Consider the following 16,974-nt stretch of genomic DNA (forward strand, 5'->3'; position numbering starts at 1 on the left):
CTTACCCACATTCATTTAAATAATTTTGCTCCAATAGTGAGAAAAACATAACCGAGATTAGAGATCCAAAATTGAGAAGAACAAAGAGGATGAAATTGAGGAATTTTAATTTTAGTTTTGGTATATGATTTATCATAATTTTACAGTTTTGACGATAGTAGTGACGAGTTATCATATAATGGTAGTTTAGACTTTAAATTGCTATTTTGCAGATTCTATATATAATAATGAATTCTATATATAGCTAATCCTTTGATTTGGCAAATTCAAAATAATGGGTCCTCATGCAACACTAACCAATAACTAGTAACAACCATATTAATTTTCAAATAGGACCAATGGCTGCTGAGAATTTTTTTTAAAAAAAATAAATAAATAATAAGTTAGCACTTAAAAAAAAAACTGTTTTAATCATTGAAGAAAGAAAAAGGTATATAGTTCAATGTATCTATCTAAAACCCATATGATATGTTTTATTTTATAAAATTAGAGTATAGTTTTATTTGGTGGGCACCATTTATGATGATTGTTATGTTTTGATTTCAATGAACGGTATTACATGTGACCATTTCAAAGTTGCTAAATTTATTAGTTTAATGCTTTAAATTTGGACTGATCCCAAAATGTGGGGTTTAAGTTTTGGAGATCAACGATTAATATATTTTAAGCTGAATATTACCAAAGAGCTAATGACAATATACAATTATTCATTGCACCTCAAAGAAGAATATACCACATAAGTTATATGTCATTGTTATTATATTTGGTTTTGGAATTAAAGAAAACTATTGAAGAGTATAGTATAAATATAGTTCAATATTTGTCACTTACGAAAAACCAAAGTAATCTATAACAAAATCCTCTATACATTATTCATTAATTAAATCTTAATAAATTTACAAATAACAACAATTGGTTGTGTAAACATACGAATTTAACAATTCACCAAAAAAAACATAGATTTTTCCATGGTCGCTTGCATTACATATACATTCATCTCAATTTGGCAAATATACTTATTTATATTAATTGTATATATATACATAGACGAGATTGTTGATTTGTGTCCAAAAAAAAAAAATAGACGAGAGAATGTTTATTTTTCTGTTAGAGGTAGTTGTGACAAAATGCAACTACACAACACATGAAAGGTCATATTCATTCAATATTTAAATCTTTATTACTTTTCTTATTAATCGAGCTTGGATTCTATATATAAAACCCTATTGATTGTAATAATATTACATTCTAATTTATCATTATTCATTACTACTATTATTTTACATTTTCTTTTTCGAAAATTGTTTTCTTTAGCACACCATTTCAGATATATATATATATATATATATATATATATATATAAATTGTACTTAGTGTTACAAATTCGTGTATTTTTGAAAGTGTCAACTACTTATATATAAACAGAACATGAAGTTAGTTAAACAAATATTTTTAACTTAACTTTTAGCTGAGTACAATATGATGTCGTAAGTGTTATTATTATGTTCAATTATCGGTTAGCACAATATTTTGGGGAAGATCCTCGTGTTTTCCTAAGATCTTTTAGCTTTAAAATTTACTTAATAGAAATATATTTTGCAACTTGTGTTTATAAATTCCCACCTTATAATAATTTTTCATATATCTGTGAATAATGACTTCACGTTTAAATCCAAAACAAAACGACCACATGTCTTTGTTTATATCCAAAAAACCGTTTCTTTCATCAGGTGGTCGTCATCGTGTTTTTGTAATGTACATAGCATAAAATTATACTAGTTTACTCGGGGAAATTTATTACAATGTTGTTGTTACTAGAATACTAATTTTCATGAAAGTTGCATTTTTTGGAGTATTATTATTTAACTTTCATCAAAATTGCATTTAAGACAAAAGTAAAATACTAAAAGAATGTGTGTTTGTTCTAAGAACATTTACCGAACTGAACCACCAAATTAATTTGCTTCATTGATTGAATCTGATGATAATTGATACTTCCTCTTTTTATAAATATAAATAGTATTATTTAAAAACACACCGATTAAAAATATCTACTTTAAAAAAAAAAATCAATTATCAAAGAAACTGCATAATATAAATAATTATAAATTATTAAAATAATTATACTATGAAATTCCACATAAATTATATATTTGCACAGAAACTCCAAAACAACTTATACTGTGAAATAGAAAAGTTGATCCAAAACTATTTATATTGTGAAACAAATGAAGCAGTGTTTATACATAATAAAGTCAAACTTTTTCAAAACGATAAATTAAGTAATTCACAACTAAACGATGAAACATATAAAATAATTATAAAAGGACATTTGTGATATGTAAGACTCTGGTTTTATATATAAGTTGCTTCGAATTAGTACTATTAATAAGAGTCTCCATTTTTATGTTTTAACGTTTAGTTGCCAAATTTTTTAGTTTATTAATTAACTAATCTTTCGTAACTAGTTCAACCTCATCACGAGCAGCCCACAAGTCCATAATTCTTTTGTCGTCAATAACTAATTTAAAATAATGGTATATGTAGTTAGGACGTTAATGGGTGTCATTATTGAAGAATAATTAACTCTAATAATCATCTCTACTCATATTACATTTTTACATTTATTTAAGCCACGGTCCAGAGAGCATATGTCAAGCGACAAAGGTGGGTCCTTTGCTAACGTGGCAGACAAAATAAAATTTTGATCAAACGTGGGTCCTACTAAGGTAATAGGCCTTCGTATGGCCCATTAAACATGGAGTACGAATTAGTTTTGACTTTTGACCATTTTTTTTTTTTTTTGTGAATACCATAATAATGATTATGTACTAGTATGTTCCAACGAAACATAAAACCCCTTTGTTGTAAAGAAAAAATATAACTCACTCATGTCAATTACAAAGTTAAGAAGTTTTTATTGGTAAATAGATATTATGCATATTTGACTTGATAATTATATTTTTATTAGGGGCCAACGGGCCGGGGACCAAGTATAATCTTAAGGTAAAAGTCGGCTAGACTTTTGTTTTGGGCGGTGGCTTAATTCTTCTTTCTTTGTTTTTCATCCATTGCAGCCAAAAATATTTTTGTTTTAAAAATCCATTAATATGGCATTCGTTAGCTCATTATCAAAAAATTATAAATTTGCCATTTCATAGCTGTTGTATGTATTTTTTAGTTTATTTACTTTTATATGATCCGGTCAAACAAATTTATGAAGCTGCATTAATGCAGTTGAAATTATTGATACTGCCAAAAGGTTAATTGAAACCCGGTTTTTTTTTTCTTTGAAATACTATCAATCTAATGCATGCATGCATTTCTTTGAAATAAATTAACCCAATATCGCTATATTCCATGATAGAATATCCTTCATTAAATCAATTCCTCTGATATCAAACATCTTTACTAACTAAATTTCTCTAACTGATGTCAAATAAATTAAAAGTACATTCTTTAAGTTTAAAAATATTGAAAATTGATGGTGTAATGAAAATTTAGTAGCCTTATATCAATTTTTTTAACAAAGCCATTTGAAGACGATTTTGACGTTGAAATTCAACAGCTTACGTTGGATAGTAAGTAGTGACGCACCTACGAAAAAGGTACTACGTTGTTTGTGACAACGATACAAAAATAAAATAATCTATATGTATAAGCGTTTCATATCCTATTTAATATTTTTTCTTGTAACATGTGAGGAAATGTAACTATCGAGCATTACATAAAAAGTGTAATCTAAGGAAAGTAGTGAATAGCTGTGTAATGACGAAAACAAAAGAAGTGAATAGCTGTGTAGTCAAATGTATGTTGGTGTCATTTTGTATTCGCCTTTGTTCTTACCTCCACGGTTTTATGAGTCAGAAATTTCGATTACATTTGTATTTCCTATAGAAAAAAGTAAGGGTTTTAGAAGAAGTTCCAACACTTTCACATAGAACAACATCATGCATATTTGGTTTTAGAATTACAAATCCTTCATTTTTTGTGGGTCAACAACAAAATTTGATGATTCCTTAATCCGTATTTGATAAAATAAAGAAGTAAGACCTAAGACGCAAAGTCTTCAGGACGTTAAAGCCGACAAGCCGTTACTGCCTCATTAATGTTTCTTTTTTTTAAATGGATTCTGCTTATGACTTTTTTGTTACTACTCTCCACAGAATCCCAATGCAACATTGCAAATATTGCAAAATGCAAACCAGCGTTCTCTTCTCTATCAACCGCTATTTCAACTAATAAATATTGCAAACCAACGTTCTCTTTTTTAGTACTCCTACGAGGCTACCACTTTGTAATTGTTTAAAGCTTTCGAACTTACATTTAACAAAACACTCAACATTTCTCTTACCGTTTCCAATAGTCCATCATTGAGGGGAAAACATCAAAAAATTATAAGAATTTTTCATTTTTACGGAGAAAAAAACCCATGTGCTTGCACCCAAAAACAATGATAATTCCAGTCCTTAAATTAAATGAAAGAAGTGACCCATTGGGAGGTCAAACCACCATCTCATATTTGTCTTTTCAGACAAGTCAACCCTAATTTACTCAAAAATTTCATAATTAAAAAAACAGTAATCAATCATTTAACTAGTTAATCTTCCTCTATATATATCTCATCGTCACCTTCAAGATCATTACACACAATAACGAAAAAAGCTTCACCGGAAAAATGGAAGACGACGGTTATTACCTCGACACTGATCTCGATCTCAGCTTCACCTCCACAGCCACCGACCGTACATTCACCTCATCAAGCGCTAGATCGAGTCTCGCACGCTCAAGCCTAACCTTAAGCTTCAACGACAGACTCTCAACCGCAACAACACCTTCAACCACCACTTCCTCCGCGGCAACAACACTCCACCACCGTCGTTACGATCCTCACTGGACGTCAATCAGAGCCGCAACAACTCTCTCCTCCGACGGAAGACTCCATCTCCGTCACTTTAAACTCGTCCGACACCTCGGTACAGGAAATCTCGGCCGTGTTTTCCTCTGTCACCTCCGTGATTGCCCTAACCCTACCGGATTCGCACTTAAAGTAATCGATCGTGATGTTCTTACGGCGAAGAAGATTTCACACGTGGAAACAGAAGCTGAGATCCTCTCCTTGCTAGACCACCCGTTCTTACCTACACTCTACGCACGTATCGATGCTTCTCACTATACTTGCCTCCTCATTGATTATTGCCCTAACGGTGATTTACATTCCTTGCTCCGTAAACAACCTAATAACCGGTTACCGATTTCCCCGGTTAGATTCTTCGCCGCCGAAGTACTCGTCGCCTTGGAGTATCTCCACGCCCTTGGAATCGTTTATCGAGATCTCAAACCGGAGAATATCTTGATTCGTGAAGATGGACATATCATGCTCTCAGATTTCGATCTCTGTTTCAAAGCCGATGTAGTTCCAACTTTCCGATCTCGACGATTCCGGAGAACTTCGTCTTCTCCGAGGAAGACTCGTCGTGGTGGCGGTTGTTTCTCCACGGAGGTAGAGTACGAGAGAGAAGAGATAGTAGCGGAATTCGCGGCGGAGCCAGTGACGGCGTTTTCGAAATCGTGTGTAGGAACTCACGAGTATTTAGCGCCGGAGCTAGTCGCCGGAAACGGACACGGAAGCGGTGTAGATTGGTGGGCGTTTGGGATATTTCTATACGAAATGTTATACGGAACGACGCCGTTTAAAGGTGGTACAAAAGAACAAACCCTGCGCAATATAGTATCAAACGATGACGTGGCGTTTACGTTAGAGGAAGAAGGTATGGTTGAAGCCAAGGATTTGATAGAGAAACTGTTAGTGAAAGATCCGAGGAAGAGGCTAGGATGCGCCAGGGGTGCGCAAGATATCAAGAGGCATGAGTTTTTCGAAGGAATCAAGTGGCCGTTGATCAGAAACTATAAGCCGCCGGAGATTCGGGGTCTGGTGAAGAAGACGAAGGCACATGCTGGTCACGTGACTGCTGCTGTTACGCCACGGAGGAATAAGTGGTTGTGGTGGGCGCTATCGCATTTACTGCGTAGTAAAAGCTTGAGCAAGAGTAGCAGTAAAATTCAGAGCAATAATAATTACTATCATTATGTGGGTAAAAAGCTATAACGCTAGTCGCAAAAGCGTTTAATGCGCTTACCATTTATATAAAAAAAAATTCTCATACAATTCTAGAGGTAGAAAAAAATGGAAGGGGTATACAAAAAGGACTCATTTGTTTGATTGAGACATTTTTTTATTTTTTTGTTCCATGTTTCTGAATTCATTTATAATTAACATTTCCTTATTCATGATTTATAATCTTAACATTTTTGCTATCACCAAATTAAAGTGAAATCATACGAACGAAACGAATTCAGGACACATTTGTTAGCTTGTAGCATTTGTCTTCCCATATGTACGACGAAACGTATATCAATATCGGAAAGCTTTGTTAAGTAGATGGTACTATCATAAGGCCCATTTGTGAACACTACACTTGCTTGAGAAATGAGAAGCATACTATTATAGCCCTTATTGAATTTTCAACAATGCAACTGCAACTTCCTTCATGTTAAGCTCATGTTAAGCTCTCCCTGAGTACACCCAAACTGCCTCCATCCCATCTCTTCGACTTGTATTCCCAACGCTGCTTGTGCACCTAATGATGACCCCGGTTATGAGACAACCCGCTCCGAAAACTTGCCGCTCCTAGGAACACTGCTCTGCACCCTTGAAACAACAAACCAAGCTTGTCTTTCACGCTTCTCGTACCATAAGTGTTGTGGCTCGTTAGTATCTCCTTTGTGTCTCTCATACAAGACGACAACAACAGTTTGATGTGCTTCCACCAAGAATTTTCAAACTTGACCTGATGAGGGAAGACAATGTGTTCTGTACTGGGATATACGTGTTTTGGACTTCATTAGTTGTTTCCATATCCTCTTGTACCAACATTTCACCATATGACAAATCTGGTGGTCTTGGCGAGTGAGAAACAATTCATAGGTAAGTTAAGTATCATCAACTTAACAAGGTTTCCAAGATGATGCAGAAATAGCTTGGCTGATGATATTACAACTCAAGCCGCTCATAACCAAAAATGTAGGATCTTCGACAGAATCAGAGAACTTGTACCATACCTATATTACTTCTATCCTCTTTAGCAACAGTTGTCTTACCCATAAAGTCCAACCTTCCCCTAAAGAACCAACCTTGATTTTTTTCCCATAAGACTATTTTTCTCCCATTTAGGCTCTCTACACTTTGAATCGCTGGAAGATGGCCACTTTTACCCTCTCTTAGTTCCATCTGAAGTATCAGCTTTGTTATTTATCGTGATCCAGCTAGTGTCATTGTAGAAAGTCTTAGTGTTTTCTATCATCGTTTCTCCCAGTTTCGAAAGCCATTTATAACCCAAGATCACATCAGCATCTGTCTTGTTTAAGTCGAGTAAAAGGTAGTCTTCAACTATTGCAGCTTCTTGAATCCACAAACTGATCCCAAGGCAACTTCCTTTACTCTCAATGTGTTGTCCGTGCCCCATGGAAACTGAAACAGGGGTGATCTTTCTAATTAATTGGCAACTTGAGACGAGTGACTAACTCATCGGAGATAAAGTTGTTCGACTCTCCGGAGTCAATGACTACAGCCAACTTACGTCCCAAAATCAGGCCATAGACCATTCCGGGTCGAAATCACACACACTTAGAGAAATCGTGGGTTACCATCCACTTACTAAGAAACATTAAGAAAACCAAAACATTAACAATCTTGATTTTAGTTTTTAGATTAAATCTAGAGCTTGTAAGTTTACAACTTACTAGGAAATTGAGATTAAGAGAATCAGAAGCAAAGCAAAGTACACACATTCAATGCTTTGTCTTCTTTTCCACAAATATCCTCTTTTCATGCTCTACCTTTCCTCCTTTTCTACTCTTTCTTGGACTTCAGTACTTCACTCTCGTTTGTTTGATTGACATGCAAGTGGTCGTGTGATTTTCTTTTGCATGTTATATTTATTGATCTATTCTATTCATAGAATTACCAAAATCTTCATCATTTCCGTGATGATAAAATAATAAATTCGTATATTTGTAATTTGCTTCCCCGATCGATATTTAGAGTAATATTTGGGCGGTTGTATACAGTATAAGTGAGGGATCTTTTAAAAAGATTTGGGCGGTTGTATATTTGTTGTTGGCAAAGGTAATATACATATGCAAAACTTTGTATCAATGAACTATATTTACAAAAAGTTTTTAATACTAGAAGATAGTATAATTTTTATTGATTTCCGTAAAACTATACTTCCTTGGAGAACCAAAAAAGGGATTCATGCAAATCCCAATGTCAATTAATGAACCAAAAATCAGACCATGTTCATCTGTTTCTCCTTTCCTTCATATCCAAGTAACCTTTTCTCTCAAGATTTCTATTCTTTCTCTTCACTCTATATATACTCTTCCATCCCTTTTCTACTTCTCATCAACTCTCTCTTCTTTCACCCACAAAAAGGGTTTTTTCTTTTCTTCATCACATTCTACACCCCAAAGTTTTAATCTGTTTTTATTTGTTCTCTTCAATTAATATATTGAAATACCAAAAAAACCTTGATTGTTGTAATGGCTGAGTTCAAGAGTAAGTTAAACAAAGGTCACGCCTTTACAAGCAAATGTGCTTCCTTGGTGAAGGAGCAACGAGCTCGTCTCTACATTCTTCGTCGTTGTGCTACCATGCTTTGTTGCTGGTACATCCAAGGCGATGAGTAAAGAGATGACTCTTCTCCTTAATTATATATAAATCTATATATAAAATATATATAGTTCCCTAATATCTAGTTCTTGAAGTTCCATGGACAATGAAGCTCTCCTTTGGCTGCTTGGCAAAATCCTTTCACAAGAAACTTGACTCTCTCTTCTGATATATTCTGGTGCAAAACCCTTTTACAAGCCTGTCGTTTTTTAACCTAAATGATCATTCTTTTAGGGGTTTTTTTTGGGCTTGCTTCATGGGTTAATTTGCATCAGACAAGACAGAGAGAGAGAGAACAAGAGATTTATCCGCCAAGCGAGCCGGAGTTTTTACTGTGTCTGAGACAGAGACAGTGGAGATGCTAATTCTTTAAGAAAAATGAAGATCTTTGAAGGGTTCCTTATGATTGGTTTCACTTTGGACCGGAGAAGACTGTTTTGGTTTCATCAGTGACATTTCCTCTTTAAAATTTCAGTTTTGGTTCTTCTTTTACTGCCTAATAATGTAATAAGACCAAATAAATAAGTCTATGGTTTATGTTGAACCATATAGACTAAACATGTCTTTTTTGATTCTCATATTCTAATAATACAACAGTTTTCACTTTTCACCACAAATCCTACAGATGATAGTTTGCGTAATCCAAAATTTCATGTCAATAAGATTTATCTTTAGTTGATCACTCCTGCTCAATCCAATCCTTGAACAGCAACATCATGTAAATGGGAACGTTTAACGCCGCAATGACGATGACCATCATGATTGTACGTATCACTCTCTGGATCACAAGTTTTGTTCTTGATTTTGATGCTGATCTCATCAGAGGATCAGACCCACCAGCACTTGCATTTACATCTGAGTCCATCACAAGCTCAATCTGTTCGCTAGCGTTCTTTCTAGCCGCTGATCTCATCACCGCGTTACCCCTAGAGAGAAAATAAGAAGAGGTGAAAATAAAAACTTGTGTCTGTAGTGAGAATTTAAAGGATGGTTGAGGTCGTCTTACTTTTCTACAAGAGGTTTATCGCTTTGACGTTTCACAGGAGTTTGAAGAGCTTTCTTCACAAGATGCATAGATCCTTCTGCGTCCCATACCATTTCATACTCACAGTTTTCATCTTCGTTCTTCTCCTTCGTGACGCTGCTTAAAAAGCTTGACTTCATTACATTTGAGATACAGTCTGCAGCGTTGTTTAAGAAGCTAATTCCATGATTTGGCCAAAGAAGGAGAGCAAGAAGGGACATAACGAATAGAGAAAGGTACCTGGTAGTTCAAAATTAGACTCAAAAATTCATAAACATGCATCAAGACAATAATCATAAAGCCAAGAACTCTCTGATCAGGAACATACCACATGTAAATGAATAATTGGCTCGGAAGGAAGCATAATTGGGTGTGTAACATTTTATCTGGATCAGATGAGTTTCGATGGAAGGCTTTGGGAACAGATAATAGCATGAATGACGGATGTATATTTCCTTGTTGCCAACTTACAGTACCTAAAGTATGCTGTGATATGATATTCACTATCAAAGATTGTCCATAGTGTAAATACAAATATTTTGTGGCCATTACAAAGTTCTGTTACCTCAGTTACAGATCCTGCTTTCGACTTGTGGATTACAGTACACTGGTCATGATCATGGCCAGACAGAACGAGTATCTGGAGCAAAAAACACAAATGTTGTTGTCATGATTGGTTTGGGATTAGTGTGAGCTGTATGTGAAGTAATAGAGATAGAAGCACATATGGTAATTCACACGAACAGAAAACAGAAGAACTTTATCTTACGGGTTTGATCAACTCCAGTAACTTCGTAGATGATTCTGGAGTGATATAATTTTGATATCTGCATAGGAATATAAAATACAAAAAGGTCAACATTGAATTAGTTGTCCCCTGTTAAAATGGCTATCTTTAAAGCTAACTCAAGTTCTGTATGATGAAATGGAAAGGTAGAAGTTTACATTACTTCTTGATCTTGAGAATGGCGCCAAAACCGCTGTACATGAAACAGTATACATTAGACCATAAACAAAGTGTTAATCCTTTGAGTTACATACAATTCTAGCTGACAAATCACCTGATCAATGACAGAACTACCACGATGAGGGCCACATGGGGTTTGATCAGGCCGATATAATGGGATGTGGGTCAATAAAACTCTAGGATGTGACTGTGCGTCTAAAAAAGATAAGAAAATTTTATGTATAAGCTTCACAAAGATAGTATATACAGAAGAGGATGCAGCTGAATAACACACACACCGGTGGAGACATTTTGTACAAACTTCCAAACTTCTGAGGCCAGATCCTTTTTAGAATTCCCTGCAACATATACATCACTTTTCAGTTACAGATCCTTGGTTTCTCTTTGAGGAGAAATTCTAAGCATGTAAAACAATATCTTAATGATCAGAGCAAAGTTTGTAACAACCATCGATAGCTTGGGCATCAATACTGATGAACTCAACATTTCCAATCATAAATCTGCGGTTTCTGACCCCAAATACTTTTTCGTATCGATCAATCACCTGTTGAATTGTGAAGGTATATCAATATATAGGTCGCTGACATATGTTATACATTTGAGAAAAAAAAAAGTGATAAATGTACTACGCCTTGCTTATGGGAAGCAACCCGAGAATAGCCAATGTCATGATTCCCAGGGATGTAAAATGTAGGGATATCCCCAACTCTGCCTTCTGAATTCAAACCAAATACATGTTTCAATCGGTTTAAAGACTCCTGCCATCTGATAAAATAAGAAGTTAAGCATTTCCACGAACCCTTTGAGCAGAAAGAAGAACAAGTGAAAGACAAGAACAAGGAGAGCTTACTCTTCCTCGGAAAGAAATGGCCCGCCATCGAAATAATCACCTAAAAACAAAACAACATCGGGTTTGAAAGGCAAGACAGACCGAAAGAATGATCTCCGCATGTTTATATCAGTATAAAACTGAGCAAGCTCCAAAGCAAGTGTCTTTGACGACAAACGAAACGATGTCTTATCCATGAGCTGCATAAAAACAACAACAATAAACACATAATCAGATGATCAAACTCCATTAAAACAACACACAACAAAAATCGAAAATCATTTGAAGAGCTCACCTGTGGATCAGTAACAATGGCTACTTTAGTAAAATTTCCATCACTCTCCACTCCATCACTCTGCAACACAAAGAAGCTAACAGATATTTAGTAATCACAACTAAACAGTGACTAGAATAAATGATGAATCATAGAGATTTCTTCCACATTGGCCTTCTAATAATGTTGCATCTAAGCTATTTTTCGATTAGAGAACGATTACATTCTCAAGAATAAGAATATAAAAACCTTGGCTTTATACAATTTATAGCAACACAAGGATGATTACAGAGAGAAATAAGCAAATACACAATCAAGGTCGAATTAAACGCAATGAATCTCCAAAATTGAGCATCCGTTACTGAAAAAAATGGAAACTTTTTGGAGAGAGAGACCTTATGGTGAGGCCAAGAACAAGTGAAGAGAGAAGGAACCCAGAAGGCGAACATTTCTCCGTAGAGGATCGTCGCAGCCCAAATGAGACATAACGCCACCGTGAGCTTATGGTGGTGTTTCATTTTTTCCGAGTATCTGAATCTCCTCCCTTCTCGGCTTTGCTTCGCCGAGATATGTATCTAATGATCGTTGTCGTTGACCAAAAGAGCGGTCAAGACGCGACAGACGCTGAGCTGCGTTTGAGTATACCGAAAAACGCCGAAACTTGGGAATGAATGCGCTATTCCAAAACTACTGGGCCGAGTTTATATTGGGCCTATACTTTTGTTGTTATTGGGCCTATGCTTATTAGAACAGTGACGAACAAAGAAATAATGAAAAACGAAACGGAAAACTCAAAGCCGAGACAGTACTCTAGCTTCTCCGGCGACTCCAGGAGCGCCTCTTTGCACCTCTCTTCTTCTCTCGCTCTCTGTTTCTGAGGTTTGTTCGTATTTCTCATCGATCGTATCTTTTTATTTTCCTCTATTCATTGACGATGTACGAAGACATTGCTCACGAATCGCGATTGTTGATTCTTTGTGCATAGGTTTAGGTATTTTTGTTCGTCTTGATGTTTAGATGAGTAAGATGATAGCGATTAAGTAAAAATTTGCTAAGGAAATCATCATTAGGGAAAGTATTTAGGGGTTTTGATTTAGTAGTGAGTGAGTGATTAATTGATTGATTGTTTGTTTGAGAGATATTTAGGGCTTCTTTCATGTTGAATGACTCTGTTCTCTAATATCTGTTCTTAGTTATTGTTTATAAAGATGAATACTCACTCTGATTGATTTTCTTTAGGTTCTGCAAGAAGTAAAACATGTCAGTTCTTATTGTGACGAGCCTTGGTGATATAGTAATTGACCTTCACTCGGATAAATGCCCTTTGACTTGCAAGAACTTCCTTAAGCTTTGCAAGTAAGTGTCTCTGTGCTTATCTATGTAAGAAACATTTATATGGTACTCATTATGTCTTTACGGGGTTTTAACTTTCTTATTTGGTTTAGGATCAAGTACTACAATGGGTGTCTTTTTCACACTGTGCAAAAGGATTTCACAGCACAGACTGGTGATCCAACTGGTACGGGAGCTGGTGGAGATTCAATCTACAAGTAAGTTGCTGTTATTTTACCTTTTGATATGTGGTCTTTGTATATTTTGATTACTCTTTTACCGTTTGAGTCATTTAATGTGTTGCTTTCCCACCTCCTTGTTCGTGTTTTCTCTGGTCAATGTTTGAACTTTCCTTAACCACCTTGTGCTTGTTATGTTGGATTTCCAGATTTCTGTACGGTGAGCAGGCTCGTTTTTACAAAGATGAGATTCATCTTGATTTAAAACATTCAAAGACCGGCACTGTTGCAATGGCCAGTGGTGGAGAGAATCTCAATGCTTCCCAGGTAAGCTTAATCATTTTTGCCTGAATTACTAAGTTTATGAAATCTCTTGGGAAAAGAAATGTTCTGGTGATCGATATGTCCTCATGTGAACTTTTCTATTCTCTTTTCAGTTCTATTTCACACTTCGTGATGATTTGGACTATCTTGATGGGAAACACACTGTAAGTGCAAGATAATAAATGATCTGCCTAATCTTTCTTTGGTATATATCGGTCACCTTTGATATGCCATTTTATGCCATTTTTAGGTGTTTGGACAGATTGCTGAGGGGTTTGACACTTTGACTAGGATAAATGAAGCTTATGTTGATCCGAAGAACAGACCCTATAAGAACATTAGAATCAAGCACACACATATACTTGATGATCCATTTGATGATCCCCCACAGCTGGCTGAAATGATGCCAGATGCTTCCCCTGAAGGAAAACCGAAAGAAGAGGTCAAAGATGACGTGCGGCTTGAAGATGATTGGGTTCCAATGGATGAAGAACTTGGTGCTCAGGAACTGGAGGAGGTTATCCGCGAAAAGGCAGCCCATTCAAGTGCTGTTGTACTTGAAAGTGTAAGTATCACCGATTCAATTGTCTTGTAGCTTTCTTGATGTTATATCAAATCATTTTTAATGGACCTTGTATTGCTGTGCAGATAGGAGATATCCCCGAGGCTGAGGTAAAACCTCCTGACAATGTGCTGTTCGTCTGCAAACTGAATCCAGTGACTGAGGTAGGTGTTTGATATTTGAAATTCGAAGCAAAGCCTTCCTCTGTTTGTGACATTTTTGTTCTTATTTTCTTGTCTCATGCAGGATGAAGACCTCCATACCATTTTTTCACGCTTTGGAACCGTTGTATCGTGAGTGATAGTTCCTTGATTCCTTATTCGTTTGAGAAACTTAATTGATGCAGTTGTATTGATCATCATGTATTAATGTGGCAGGGCTGATGTAATCCGGGATTTCAAGACAGGTGACAGTTTGTGCTATGCTTTTATAGGTGAGTAAAGTCTCTGTTTTGCTAAGAAAATTTTGGATTTTATGATTTTTGTATATAGTTGTGGTGTTAACTGAGAGTTTTGTCTCTGTTCTAGAGTTTGAGAACAAGGAGTCATGCGAACAAGCGTACTTTAAGGTAAATGGCAAATGGCTGACAAGTATGTATAGTAGAGAAGTTGTGAAACGAATTGTTTAGGGGGATTTAACCAACTTGTTGATTTGCAGATGGACAATGCTCTGATCGATGATAGACGGATACATGTGGATTTCAGTCAGAGTGTGTCCAAACTTTGGTCACAGTTCAGGCAAAAAGACTCCCAAAAGGGCAAAGGTAAATCTTTTTTTTTTTCTCCTCCCTATGGAATAAGTGACCTGCTATAGACGAAACAAGTAATGAAATCCTTGGCAAACATGAAACAGGGAATGGGTGTTTCAAATGCGGCTCGACGGATCATATTGCCAAGGACTGTGTGGGTGGTCCGTCTTCAAAGTTTATTGTAAAAGATCAAAACAGACAGCACGGAGGAGGTGAAGGCTATGAGATGGTGTTTGAGGGTGATGTGCATGAAACCCCCAAGCATAATAGTCATGAGAGGGAGAGGAGTGAGAAGATTCAGAGGAGAAGTCCTCATGGTAATGGGGAAGGCAAAAGACAGCACAGAGATGAACGTGATGATGGTAGAAGACAGCATGATCGGGAAGACGCACGAGAACTGGAGAGGAAACACAGAGAGAGAAAAGAAAGAGAGAGTAGGGAAGATGAAGACAGAAGAAGAAGAAGACGCCGTGAAGAGTCTAGAGATAAAGAGAGTCGGAGAGAGAGAGACGAAGATGATCATCGGAGTCATAGAGATTATAAAGAGAGGAGAAGAGAGAGAGACGATAGACATGGAAGAGAAGCTAGACATGAGAGAAGGGATAGATGAAATCATGGGCTTCTCATTTTAAGGGATAGATGAAATCATGGGCTTCTCATTTTTGCTCTATGCGGTTAAGGTTTATAGTGTTTAGTGGGATTTGTATTAATGAGGTTTTTGAACTACGGAGAAATGTATCTTTTGAGTTTTTTGACTAGTGAAGTTCTAAATTCTCTCTATTAAGTTCCGAGGCATTAGATGATAAAACAGTTAAAGAAAGAGACCAAACCAATTCTAGTAGTCATGTTTTAAACTGTTTTCTAAGAGTCTTTTGTTGTTATCTGCGGTATGTTATGAGTTTCACGTTCTTAGATTCAATAAATTTTCAAACTAACTTGCATAACGTTAACTTTTAAGTCAAGAGAAGCAAAAGAAAAAACACACACACCGTTATGTAATGTAACAAATTAATGATCATTCTTCAAAGTCGACCAAACCAATTGACGCGAAGTTAGGTCACCTACTGTTTTGGATAACGAGAATATTATTGACGGGAAATAAAACGGCACGCCGTATGTCTTGGCTGGAGGAAAACGACAGCACATCTGTCGTAATTAGTATAATCATTAACAGAAGAAAAAAATGAATAATTAACTTATGATAATAGACAGAGAGAATTAAAAAAAGTTTCCCACCGACAAAACTGGAGAAGTTGTCGTGTGAGTTAGGAAGCAACCTGGTCTATTATTCAACATGTTTGATATATCGTATAATAGTTTTTACATTGTTACATTCCTTTTTTTAAGAGACCATTAGATCATAAAATCGTAATTGCACAAAAAATGGTTGTATTTGTTGAGTGACACAGAACTAGTTGAACTGTGAGTATACACAGAATAATATTCTCTGTATTATTTATCTGAATAATATTGAAACCAATATATGGAAATGTCTGAAGATGACTTAAGATTCTCTGTATCATATATACAAGAAAACAACAAAAACTACGAATTTTGAAAAATTTAATAATTATATATGAATTCGTAGTTATATAAAATTAAATTAAATGTCTTTGTCACCCATACTCGGTTCTCGCTGGCACTTGCTTGACAGTTCAAGTTAAGATTCAGCTGCCTGAATAATAAACATTGAAAAGTTTCTCACACAATCAACTGCATACATTAGCACATACTTACACGAAACAGAGACAACCAAAAAGACTATACGAGCTGAGATAAAATATAAGTTAACACAAAATTTGTGTGCCTCGTCGATTATGAGAAAAATTAAGTTAATAGTCAAGAGAAATCAAGGACAGCGGATACACACATGGTCATGCGAGATGTTCAACGAAGAAGTTACAACTTATTATTATTATTAGTTACAACTTGCAAACCACGTACAAATAATTGATAAACTATTATTTAATGATTAAATGTCATGATAAAATTGATTACAAA

General features: G+C 35.6%; 5 protein-coding genes and 1 long non-coding RNA gene across 9 annotated transcripts; 3 read left to right on the top strand and 3 right to left on the bottom strand.

The window, feature by feature from the left end:
• The first annotated feature begins 4,508 nt into the window (after positions 1-4,508).
• Positions 4,509-6,369, top strand: WAG1 (WAG 1). The gene has a single exon (NM_104248.4). The coding sequence runs from the start codon at positions 4,679-4,681 to the stop codon at positions 6,107-6,109; it is 1,431 nt and encodes a 476-aa protein (NP_175774.1). The 5' UTR covers positions 4,509-4,678; the 3' UTR covers positions 6,110-6,369.
• A 180-nt stretch (positions 6,370-6,549) lies between these two features.
• AT1G53705 (putative aminoacyl-tRNA ligase) lies at positions 6,550-7,526 on the bottom strand (the record flags this gene model as incomplete). Of its 2 annotated transcripts, NM_148587.4 has the most annotated exons (5): positions 6,550-6,576; positions 6,670-6,712; positions 6,814-6,824; positions 7,118-7,181; positions 7,276-7,526. In NM_148587.4, 5 exons carry the CDS (start codon positions 7,524-7,526, stop codon positions 6,550-6,552), a joined length of 396 nt encoding a protein of 131 aa, NP_683428.4. The 2 variants fall into 2 exon arrangements, with proteins under 2 accessions (NP_683428.4, NP_001185213.1); NM_001198284.1 differs by lacking the exon at positions 6,814-6,824 and having other exon boundaries at positions 6,670-6,792.
• A 941-nt stretch (positions 7,527-8,467) lies between these two features.
• RTFL9 (ROTUNDIFOLIA like 9) lies at positions 8,468-9,270 on the top strand. The gene is made up of 3 exons (NM_001084245.2): positions 8,468-8,747; positions 8,847-8,935; positions 9,010-9,270. The coding sequence occupies exons 1-3, from the start codon at positions 8,605-8,607 to the stop codon at positions 9,105-9,107; spliced, it is 330 nt and encodes a 109-aa protein (NP_001077714.2). The 5' UTR covers positions 8,468-8,604; the 3' UTR covers positions 9,108-9,270.
• Positions 8,491-9,224, bottom strand: AT1G07933. The gene has a single exon (NR_139338.1). It is a non-coding gene; the product is annotated as an other RNA (long non-coding RNA).
• AT1G53710 (Calcineurin-like metallo-phosphoesterase superfamily protein) lies at positions 9,236-12,471 on the bottom strand. Of its 2 annotated transcripts, NM_104249.2 has the most exons (13): positions 12,224-12,471; positions 11,850-11,909; positions 11,576-11,754; positions 11,355-11,490; positions 11,173-11,269; positions 11,004-11,063; positions 10,820-10,920; positions 10,704-10,738; positions 10,528-10,585; positions 10,324-10,398; positions 10,087-10,244; positions 9,741-9,998; positions 9,236-9,660 (listed from the first exon to the last, which is right to left on the bottom strand). In NM_104249.2, exons 1-13 carry the CDS (start codon positions 12,344-12,346, stop codon positions 9,414-9,416), a joined length of 1,587 nt encoding a protein of 528 aa, NP_175775.2. In that variant the 5' UTR covers positions 12,347-12,471; the 3' UTR covers positions 9,236-9,413. The 2 variants fall into 2 exon arrangements, with proteins under 2 accessions (NP_175775.2, NP_001077715.1); NM_001084246.1 differs by having other exon boundaries at positions 9,334-9,998; positions 11,352-11,490; positions 12,224-12,393.
• A 129-nt stretch (positions 12,472-12,600) lies between these two features.
• Positions 12,601-15,878, top strand: CYP59 (cyclophilin 59). Of its 2 annotated transcripts, NM_104250.5 has the most exons (12): positions 12,601-12,707; positions 13,068-13,184; positions 13,274-13,378; positions 13,549-13,666; positions 13,777-13,827; positions 13,914-14,228; positions 14,312-14,389; positions 14,472-14,518; positions 14,603-14,658; positions 14,753-14,793; positions 14,883-14,988; positions 15,078-15,878. In NM_104250.5, the coding sequence occupies exons 2-12, from the start codon at positions 13,087-13,089 to the stop codon at positions 15,581-15,583; spliced, it is 1,521 nt and encodes a 506-aa protein (NP_175776.2). In that variant the 5' UTR covers positions 12,601-12,707; positions 13,068-13,086; the 3' UTR covers positions 15,584-15,878. The 2 variants fall into 2 exon arrangements, with proteins under 2 accessions (NP_175776.2, NP_001321367.1); NM_001333607.1 differs by having other exon boundaries at positions 12,608-12,707; positions 14,883-15,807.
• Positions 15,879-16,974: the final 1,096 nt, after the last annotated feature.

This window comes from Arabidopsis thaliana, assembly GCF_000001735.4.
Source record: "Arabidopsis thaliana chromosome 1 sequence".
Classification (NCBI taxonomy): domain Eukaryota; kingdom Viridiplantae; phylum Streptophyta; class Magnoliopsida; order Brassicales; family Brassicaceae; genus Arabidopsis; species Arabidopsis thaliana.